Source organism: Pterocles gutturalis, unplaced genomic scaffold (genome assembly GCF_000699245.1).
Source record: "Pterocles gutturalis isolate BGI_N339 unplaced genomic scaffold, ASM69924v1 scaffold5016, whole genome shotgun sequence".
Classification (NCBI taxonomy): Eukaryota; Metazoa; Chordata; class Aves; order Pterocliformes; family Pteroclidae; genus Pterocles; species Pterocles gutturalis.
In genome coordinates, this window is record NW_010097572.1 from 1,482 (window position 1) to 12,522 (window position 11,041).

Genomic DNA, 11,041 nt, shown 5'->3' on the forward strand with positions numbered 1-11,041 from the left:
CAGCGCAGCGGGGTCTCCTTCCCGGGCCGGGTGAACGAGCCCAGCATCCACATGGAGCTGTGCATGCCTGTGTTTAGAAGTAAGGTTATAATTGTTCACAAATCTTCCAATTTATTAAAAAGAAGAAAAAAAATGCAAAGCTTTTGCAAACCAACCCCCCCCCCCCAAAAAAAAAAAAACAAACCCACAAAAACCAACAAAAAACCAAAACCCCAGCCAACCAAACAAAAAATCCAAAACAACAAAAAACCCCCAACAAACCGAAAACCATTTTCCAGGCGGTGAGGTGCTATTAAATCAAATCAATAAAAGCAGTGTAGATGATAATAAGGGGGTCAGGGAATCGATATATGTTAATGTGCATCTGAACTCCGTCCCTCGGCCAGCCCTGGATGTGGCTGGGGGGCTTTTCGCGGCCTCACACCTTTGGCTGTCGGACTTTGCGCGGCCTCTCACCTTCCTGCTGGGGTTCGGGCATCCCGAGGTGAGGAAGTTTGTACGAGGGGTGGGTAGAGCAGAAAGCAAACGAGGAACTTCACTATAACTCCCGCTTTCCAGTTTCATCGTCTTGCTCTTATGTGCTATTATTTAACTGAACAATGGTAATTTTCTTTTAACCTTGTGGCAAATCCTGCTTTGTGTCTCATAATTCTTTGTGAAATTTCATCTTCCAGACCTTATTCCTTGCATACACAGTATTCCTGGTTCAGGATTTCTTTCGTTCTGTTAGTTTTTCTTTAGCTCTAGCTGTTCCCTAGTTTTTCCAAGGTGTCAGCCTTTGCAGCATTCCAGTTTCTATCCAGATATTGCCAGGAATTAATAATTCGATGAAGCTTGTGGTTCATCAGTAAAAAGTACCAGTTCATGGGATGTCTGGTCACTTTTACATGAATAGTTACTGAAGAGACAATAATGTGTCATTCCTCTGTGGCAGCATAACCGTCCCAGAGATGTGAGCAGGAGGCTTGAGACACTGAAATAGAGTTTTGGCCAGAATGCAGGATGTGCACAGGGACAAAGATAGCTCCAGTCTTTATGGTAGCAGGTTTTAAGAAGCATATGTAGAAAAATACTGCACAGGAAAAAAAAAATCAATAAAGCAGCTTGCATGTGTGGAAAAGACGCAAACCCCCTTTAGATGTTCAAGTTTCATTTTAAAAGTGGCTTATTTCAGTTTAAAAAAATCTGTTCCTAATCAACTTTAGTAAACCAAAATAAAACTAGTTTTTAGGACATCAAGGTCTGAAGAAGTATAAATGCTTTGGCTAAGCTGGTGCAGCTTTCCTCTGTGAATAATCCTTTAAAAGTTAAATTTTCCATGGCTCTGTAGGGCATATGGATGCCCAGTTCTCATTACAATTAAAGGGAAATATTTGTCCAGAATCTTTTGAGGCAGTTACAAGAAACTCTGCAAAAGGTTTTTGATCCAAAAGAAAACCTTATTGTTCGAGATCAGCGATGGAATGTGAGCCATCATTTTAAAACTTGGAAATAAAATAGATATTTAAGGAATGTTTGATCTGCTTAGTCCTAAATTTGGGGTCCTGGAATTACCCTATTCAGGCAAACTCCTGCTTTTAGAGAGAGGAGCAGGAGCAAACTCCACTGGCTCTTGGCTGCGGCGCTAAAGATGTCGACAGCTTTGGCAGGGAAGACGGAGCTCGTGCATGCCGAGTAGGGTAGGGATGGGATTTTAGTTTTTAATATGCTTCTCTCTTCAAACAGCAAGCCTTGCTTTTAGTTTAAGACATGGGATGTGCGCAGTTAAGGGTGTTCCCAAGGCTTTAGGCGGGAGCTGTGGCACTGCTGGCTGCAGGGAAGGGTTTGCTCCATCCCAAACCAGCTGGGGGAGAGATCCTTGCCATCGCTGGGGCTCTGCCTTGGCGTTGAAGGCTCCTGGGTGCAGGGGCTGTGGACCATCAGCTCTGCACCCATGAGCTGGTGCATGGCCTGGCACCAACACCAAGGCTGCCCACGGCTTCTTCCAAAGCCCCCGCGGAGCCCCCACAGCTGGGTCCTTGCCATCACTGGGGCTCTGCCTTGGCGTTGAAGGCTCCTGGGTGCAGGGGCTGTGGACCATCAGCTCTGCACCCATGAGCTGGTGCATGGCCTGGCACCAACACCAAGGCTGCCCACGGCTTCTTCCAAAGCCCCCGCGGAGCCCCCACAGCTGGGGGGCTGGCGAGGGAACAAACCTGTCCGGCAGTGCTGCGGTGCCGGGGCGATGGCCACACTCTGGCACAGCTGCTCTCTACGGTACCTTTGTGCTGTGCTGCTGGTGCCGCTGGAGCCTGCTGGCACCCACCTCTCCCATCCTCTGGCACATTTTCTGCTTGACTTCAGCTGGCAAAACGAAAGCACCGGAGAAGCATCCCATGGCAAGAAGCCTGCCTGTGTTTTGAGTTACCGTGGGGCAAAGAGAGGAAATGTTTCTAGCCCATGAAAGCGGCCATCCAGCGAACCAAGTTCTCAAGTATGTGAGAAACTATGTTTTATTTAAAAATGAGATGCGCTAGCCAGAAGAAAAAAACACAGCCTCGCCATTCCAAAATATAAAAATCCCTTAACTGTCTGACCTTCTCATCACTAGGTCATGGTCCTGCCACCAGATAAATCTCTCCTATCTGTCCATAGACTGAGAGTTCAATGTTGCTTGTGTTAGTGACAGTGAATTTGGGGCTGAAAAATGAACTACTGATGAGAACTCCTGTTGAACCTGTATTGTTTGTTATTCTGAGGCAAGGATCTGGCATGGGCTAATCCAGCACTTCAAAGTTAACTGCTCTTACTTTGTATACAGAGCGTCATAGCGGAGTGGCGTGGGTGATAAGAGAAATAAGGGACCGAGGGTTAGGATACACTGGGAAAATGGGACCCTGTTGAAAAACTCTTTGATCTCTTTAAAGTATTTTCTGAAAGCAAGAATCTATCAAAAAGGAAATGCCATTTAAAAGGCTAAAAGAAACAGCTGACATCCCCAAATTTGTTTTAATCTGCCCCGGAGAATATTATTTTTAAAGATGCGTTAAGTCAGTGGAAGAAATACTTGTCAAAAGAAGGGAAATTAGAAATAAGCACAAAGGTCATCAGAATGGAAGCATGGCTCTTGGAGCCTCTGCACACCGTTCCCTTCCCTCCTAACAATGAAGACAAGGAGAACCATCCTTAACCAGCCATGGCCAATTCTCCAGAAGAATTTGGGGCCACATTTGTCATTATCAGGGATGTAGGCATGTCACCTGCTTTGGTGCTTTGAAACCATCACTGGAGGCATCTCTGCATGCCCAGCGGCTCCTGGGGAGGTGGTCCTTCAGCCGTGATGTGGCTTGTTAGCCAACATGGTGAGCGATTTATTGTTTTTCTGATCCTTTCACAACCTGATCGGCCATAGGGAAGCTTCTGAAAATCCAGTCACTTAGCCACCCCAAAATCAGGGATTGTAAAATCGCTGTCTATCTTTGGAAATCTTTGTCTTATGGAAACTCCTTTTGAACACAAGACTCAGCTGCTGAAGCCCTGTGGGACATTGTCAACCCTCAAAGGACGGGAGGAAGCGGCCGGTAGTGTCTGAACCAAGCCCTGTGGGACATTGTCAACCTGAAAGGATGGGAGGAAGCGGCCGGTAGTGTCTGAACCACCAAACTCAGCACAGGGCCGTGCAGCGAGCACCAGTCTGCACGTTTCCGTGGGCTCCAGAGAGCACCGACAGCCATGGGTGAGGACAGGACTTGGGTCGCTCCAACGGGACACGGGGGACTGGTTTTCGTGCGGTTGTCCCTGTGGCAATACCAGTTGAGTTTCCCACAGCTGTCTTGTTGACTGCGTGCTGCTCAGAGAAACCCCTCCCCAGCTAAGGCATCAGGAGGAACATCACAAAGGTTTTTTTAATTTAAGCAAGGAAGGTTGGATCAAATTGTTGTGAGCAGGGGGGTGGTGAGGACCGAGGGATTTGCAGAGGCCACCTCATCACCCAGCATGTGCCGGTGTCCCTGGGACACCCAGGACCCAGCGTGCAGCATGGTGCAGGGCAGTCAGTGCTCTACTGAGTGCTTTGAGGTCTTTGGTCAGCTCTGATGTTCTCAGCTTTTCTGGCTGCACTGAATTACTGGGTTGCTGTCCCCTGCCCAAAAAATCAGACTTTGTTGGAGCTGGGAACCTTGCAGTCGCCCAGCTCTCCAGGATCAAGCAGGGCTGCTCACGGGGGGATTAAAACACAAGATGCCCACGAAGTGGCCAAGCCTGGGGAGCCCAAAAGGCTGGGAACTGCTGCCCCAAAGGAAAGCAAAGCTTTCCTCTTATTGCTCTTTTCCAAACCCAACCAACCAACTACACATCAATTAAACTTTGTTTGAACATTAATAGAAGCTTTGGCTGCATGTCAGTAACTGCTCCATGGTTAAGGGGATTGGATAGTAATAGAATAAATAAATAAACAAGAGATGCTTATTCTAACAGTTCATTTTAAAACAATTTGTGAATATCATGTAGAGATAAAATGTGCCTAGCATAAACTTAGCTAAGCAATGACTGCTGCATTATCAGAACAAATAATTCACTCGCACATCATCTTTGAAGCTTGGGAGGGCTACGGAATTGTGCTGCTTGTTTATTTTCCTGGCTTTTACTGTTTTTGCTACATTTCATCTGCACAGAGCTGTGGGGAAGGGTTTCGCTGGGGCTGTGGCAGTGCGGTGCCAAGCCACGGTGACGCCGGCCCCACTCCTGCCTCCCCCCGTCCCTGGAGCCGTGCTCAGCCCCTCTGCCCTCCCCAGGGCATCGCCCTGCAGCCCCCATTGCCCAGGTGCCAGACCCTGGCATTTTGGTGTCGTATCAGACGTTCTGCTCTCACGGGAGCAAGGCACAAGATCGTTGATCGTGTTCTTCGAGGGTAGCTTTGTCGTGTGAACGTAAAAACTGGTTTAACTTTTCTGCTCTGAAGGGCAGCGTGTAGGGGACCATTTGTATGGTGCTGGGGAGACTGGACAGTCCCTTCTGCACTGGGGTGAGCTAGCAGGAGGGAGAAGTGGGTTTCAAGCTCAAAATTGGAGTCTACTGACATGATGGTTTGCAGAAGAACAGGCTGTGGAGGCTGGTGCTGGGCTGCTTGTGCTGCGTCCCCCGTGCATCGCTGGCTGTCACACAGGCACGCCGTGGGCTCATGGCCCGTCCCTGATGTGTGCTGCTGGGTTAGTCGCACACCTTGTGCAGCTTTCAAAAAAAATGAGCATAAAGGGGAAGAAATCGGTGTGGTCCTTGAGTCTCCCACCCCAGGGATGGCCGCGGTGTTTGCATGTTCAGGGCATTTGCTGCAGACCCGGGACGCTGTGTCTGACCAGGCTTTGGGGCTGAACAAAAGATGTTGAGGCCAGGAATCGCTGCTCTTAATCTGCTGATTACTGGTGGCTTAAACTTCGCCTATAGTTGGTTTATCCCGTGCTGCACACATGGCCAGTGCTCCACCTCGCTGAGCTTTGCCGTTTGTACCGCCGCAGCCTGGCTGCAGCCGACCTCGGCGCAGGAGATATCATGGAGGGGCAGATGCTGTCTACTCAGGCACGCTCGCTGGGAAGCCCCAAATTCCCAACTTTTATAACCGGTTTGCAAGCAGCAAAGCTCTCCCCCAGTTTGGAGCCATGCGTGGCAGCGGGAAGCGGGGTGGGTAGAACGCGGGACTCCTCGGGTCTTGCTTCAGACCTCCCACCGAAACCAGGCTGAGATTTCCCAGAGCTTGGCAAGACCTTGGTGAGTTTTTATTGCAGTGTTGGGTTATTCTTCTGCCACTGCTGGTCCCCGAGCAATAGATGATGAAGCAATCTATTGTCAGGGAAAGCTGGCCGAAGCCAAGCATCCTCCGCGGAGCCGCCCATCCGCCCCAGAGCTCCTGCCTGCCGAGATCTGGCAGAGGGGCTGGTTGTGCAAAGCTACTACTGAGCGTAGAGCCCGTAGCTCTGAGTAGCTCCATTGACCTGGAGTAAATCTGGGGAAGCGGGCGGGTTATTGGCCCCCTCCCAGGGCTGCCAGGGAGCTCTATAGACCCACTGTAGGCACAGCCTCACTCCCGGCCAGGGCTGAGGCAGCCCCGTGCCTCCGACGTGGTTTTCTGCTGCCCTCTTTCAAATGGGACATTGAATGAGAGCCAGGACATGATATTAGGTGCTCTCACTTGCCTTTTTTTTTTTTTTTTTTGTTTTTTAAATTGAAACTCTATGACTGCATTTTCTTGGACCCAGCTCTTGGGTTTGTCATGCCTTCCCACCAGAAATGCACAACCCATGTTTGTATCGTATTGCAAAGAGATATTTACTAAACGAGCCTCTGCCAAGGGGTTGAGAAATATGTTTTCATTAAGAAAATTAAACTGACAAGTCCCTGGACAGCATATTAGTCGCTTTTTTTTTTTTTAAGGCCAAAATGCAGCAGCTAATAATCATGATGAAATGTCCGTGCACAGCCAAATTACTAAAATCTACCCCGTGTTTTCCTGGAAAAGAATGCGGAGAGTTGGCAAACTTGGTTGTAGCCGGGTCTGTCGGCTGCCGAGCACAATGCTACCACTGCAAGATACCAAGCGGTTCGCAAGTTAAGCAACACCTTCAATCAGATGCGAGTCCCCATTTGTTATCCTTAAAGAATTTCAGCTGTATATATTATAGTAGTACTTTGGCTCTTTGTATTTATTTTAGAGGGCTATTCTAAAGAACATTATAAACTCAGGCATGTCCATGCTGTATGAACTCCATATGCTGAAGCTTAATTTTAAATGCCATTAAAAAAGCACTTAACATTTACAATATATCAGTCCGGCTACTTTAGCAGCTTGGATGTGCTACAGTAAATGAAATGATTGAGGAAAAAAAGAAATTCAGAAGCTAGATGTTATAAAAAACCCCGATGCAAGGCGTTCGCCTGGTACGGCGCAGTAACTGTCAAATAGCGTCCATCTCATTTCTGGTTTTTAATCAATTTCTCCTCTTTTTTTTTTTTTTTTTTCACTTTAAAATGTCATTTTAAGGCCTAATTAAAAAAAAAAAATCTTGGCATTCAGATTGGATTCCTCGTGCAATTTTTTTCAGTGTGTGAATTGGGCTGTGTATTCACCAATTGAAATGTCCAACTGTATTTATCCAGGTGCTTACCTGTAGCAGGACAAGGTTAAGAGGAGTGCGGAGTTTATGAATGAAAATCAAATACGGACATCGGTAAACCACCCCTTTCTAGTTCCGGCTAATTACATGGTAAACATCTGGAATTTATGCAGGGTGGTTAAAAGAGTCGATTGACATGATGTCGAACAGGGCCCATTTTGTTGCCTTCTCCCCAGGCAGCGACAAAATGGTGCTGCAGGTCTGGGCTAACCCCACCGGCCCGGGGCAACGTGTGGGGAAAACGGGGGGAGAAGCGGCCTCGATGTCTAACGGAGAAGAGAGATCAGAATTTGTGCCCTTATTAGTTAGGGTCCCCTTATGCTGGTGGAAAGGAGAATTTTCTGTTCTGCTTGGTTGCTTGGAGGCTGTCGATCCAGTTTGCTCAATTGACTTTTTTTTTTTTACTGGATGAGGAGGTTGGGGAGATGGAGCCAAGAAAACATTTGGTCAGAGGATGTAAAGAGCTTGATCCTGCAAATCGTGGCTCCTGGCACAGTGTCGAGGGCACGGCAGTGCCCGTACCCATCAGGGCCATCTCCTTTGGATCGCAAGAGCAGACCGCGATGGTATATACTGGTTTCATGGCCATAGCTTTATAAAAAAATATTATTGAATATTGCAAAGATTCTTTAGTTATGTAAGATATATATAAATATTATTTAGTGGTACACTGGTTTCTGGGATGCTCCCTCTTTGGTGTTGGGTTCCACATGTCCACCAAAGCCAACGTTAAATCCGTGGGATGGGCGCAGTTTCAGCGGAGAGCTCTGCAGTGCTCCTGGCTCAAAGCTTAACTTCAGTGGCGTGCTGTGAATTTGGGAAATTCAGGAAGGCCAGGGGAGCAGTGGCTGTCTGCACTACTGCAGGATTTAACCCTTAAGTCTCCCCCCATGCTTTACTGATCCCCAGTTTTCATTCTGTTGAAGGTGACACAGGTTCAGCCACTGCGTAGATGATGTGGTGGGATGTGGTGTTGTGGGCCTTGGGAATGTGTGAATGAGGAAGCGCTTGTGCTTAATTTCTTCTGAAGAGTAGTTCGATCTCATGACTTTTCATGTATGTTCATGGCAACAAGAAATCTACATTTTTGAGGCTGCCATAAAGCACCTGGAGCCTCCTGGGCTCCCTGTCCAAGCCTCCCATAAGGAGGGATGTGTTAAACCCCCGTATCTCTCTCTGCACCCAACTTTTCCTGGCACTGGCCCATAAGCCCCCTCTATATACCCTCAGCTGTAGTTGTGCCCCATTTTTTAGGGCAGTCTTGTGCAGCCCATGCTCTGTAAAGGGTGAGTTTAGTTCAAGTGATGTACAAGGAGCAATAATGTTTTGTAGCTCATTTGTCCCACTGTGAATTCATCACATGGTGGATCTGCCTTTTGGGGTGCTCCTCCAAGTTTCCATCAGTTCCAGCACTGCTCCAGGTCACTCGCTAATGTGTTAACCCTTTGCTTTTCCTAAGGAGGATGTTTCCTAGTTACAAGGTTAAAGTGACCGGAATGAACCCCAAGACCAAGTACATCCTGTTAATTGACATCGTCCCGGCTGACGACCACCGGTATAAATTCTGTGACAATAAATGGTAAGAGAACATTTCTGTTTGCCTTCTTTTCCATAAGAAAATTGCAATTGGATCGACCATTTGCTCTGCAAACTCAGAAACCAACATAAATACCTTCCCATGGGAGGGATGCCAACATCCCAGAGCTCTCTCGTGGAGCAGCGATAGACACAAGAGCCAATGGCTGGGAGTTAAAACCAGACAAATATAAAATCAAATATTCTTAGCAGGCTGGGCGGTTAATGGCTGGAACAAACTGCTAATGGAGGTGGTGGATTGTTCGTTTCCAAAGCGCTCAAGATTGGATGGCTTTGGGCCAAGCCCAGGTTATCTGGTGGTGTTCAGGTGGCAGAGGCACAGCCACAGCCTGCGTTGCACCCAAGGCTGGACTAGATGATCCGACGGTCCATTTTGGCTTTACAAATTAAGTCTCTCCATGAGTGGAGAAAAGTTTTAAATTCCTTTCTTCTATGGTAATATTTTGCTTTTAGGCAATCGGCTCTAAAGCCAAACGTGGGGCGGTTCACTCAAAGCCCTGGCTCAGCCACGCTGATCCGACAGGCGAGGGGAGCGGCGGTTCCCCCGGTCACAGCCCAGTGCCAGATCCAGTTTAGAACTTTTTTCTTTTAATTCATTCTTCCTCTGGAGTTCCTTTCTCTTCTGTTTTTCTTCCCCTCTCTGTGCCTTTGACAGTGCAGTTCCTTACCCCAGAGGCAGCTATGATTTCTGCTCTCTGGTGAAGGCAGCATGTTGTTTTCTCCTTTGATTTTTGCCCCAAACACGCCCAGCAGCCTCCCTCCCTGCGACCATTCATCCCAAACCCTTCCACCCACTGCTGCCTGGTTAAAAGACGAGCGATGGAAAACATCATAGTCATCTTAATGGGAATGAGCCTGGTGACATTCTATAAAGCTGTAATAATTCACTCGCACATTAGGGCTGCTCTAGTTTTCAGAAATCCCTTTTCTGCTTGCTTTTGTCCTGGAGCACCGCTGGGCAAGAGGAGCGGATGGAGAGCCTCCGCGGCGCGGCGGCCACTTTGTGTTCTGACCATTGAGCCCTAGATGATGGACAGTTGTTAAATCTGTTTAATTTTGCTTTTGCCAGCCCTAGAGCTTTTTCCCTTTTTAATTTTATTGCTGCTGGAAAGTCTCTGGTGTTTTCGGTAGTATTGCTTTTCTTGGTGTTTTATAAGAGAACGATGCGTGGTGACGGGGGGTTGCCATGAAGTGATGGCTCATGGCTGGGCCTTGTGTCCGTAAGGGATGATGGTGGTGGTGTGGGGACAAGGGGGAGCTGGCAGAGGAGTACGAGGGGCAGCCCCGTGTGCCAGCACGCAGCTCTGCAGTGGGGAGCAGTCCCTTCCCACCAGACCTGCCGCCCGGCCGGGGGCTGTGGGAGCTCTGCACGGCTGTGGAGGGGGGCACCCATGCCGACACCCGCTCCTGATCATAGGTACCTTCTCCTGGGGAAACGTGTGAGACCACCTCTCCTTGCAGAATGGCCTCTGAAGGCTCAATCCTCTCCAAAAACCCAGACAAGGTTTCCTCCTTGACCAATGTCAACACAATGGTCATGTAGCCCCAAGGAAATACCACGCAGGAGTGGGGACAGGGTCACCCTGCCAGCCCGCGGTGCTGAAACAAGGAGCCCTGAAACCCCCATGAGGAGAAGGAACCTCTCCAAGCCCCCCATGCCCCAAAGCATCCCTCCATGGCTAGCGGGAGGGTTGCTAGGCTGAGTTCAAGGACAAAATGAGCAACCTGGGCTAGTGGGAGGTGTACCCGCCATGGCAGGGGGTGGAACTGGATGATCCTTAAGGTTCCTTCCAACCTAAACCATTCAGTGATTCTATAAAAACTCTTTCCTACAATCTGGGACGGTGACTGCTGCTGAGGTGACACGATCTGTACCCGCTGTGTTTGCAGGATGGTGGCTGGGAAGGCAGAGCCGGCCATGCCGGGGCGGCTGTACGTGCACCCCGACTCACCGGCCACGGGAGCGCACTGGATGCGGCAGCTGGTGTCCTTCCAGAAGCTCAAACTCACCAACAACCACCTGGATCCCTTTGGACATGTAAGCGAGATGTTCTGCAAGGGTTTTGGTCAGAGGTGGGCCTGCGATGCTGAATTTGTGTCTGGACCGGGATGCTGGTTGGGATGTTGCAGTTAATTTAATATTTATTTTGTGCTGCCAGTGCAAGAGGGCGGGGAGTGTTTAATGCAGACGGAGGGGGGCTGCTGTTGCTGCCTGCGTGCTTCCCTGCTCTTGGAAGTGCAGCCTCTGGCCTGCTTAGCCGTGTCCTGCCGCATGCCACCAACCTTTTATTTTCTGCCCA

General features: G+C 48.9%; 1 protein-coding gene across 1 annotated transcript; it reads left to right on the top strand.

The window, feature by feature from the left end:
• Positions 1-8,604: 8,604 nt before the first annotated feature.
• On the top strand, positions 8,605-10,779 carry LOC104464615 (T-box transcription factor TBX4-like; the record flags this gene model as incomplete). Its single annotated transcript, XM_010077415.1, has 2 exons — positions 8,605-8,724; positions 10,632-10,779. Coding segments are annotated over 2 exons (268 nt in total), but the record flags the coding sequence as incomplete, so codon positions are not given.
• Positions 10,780-11,041: the final 262 nt, after the last annotated feature.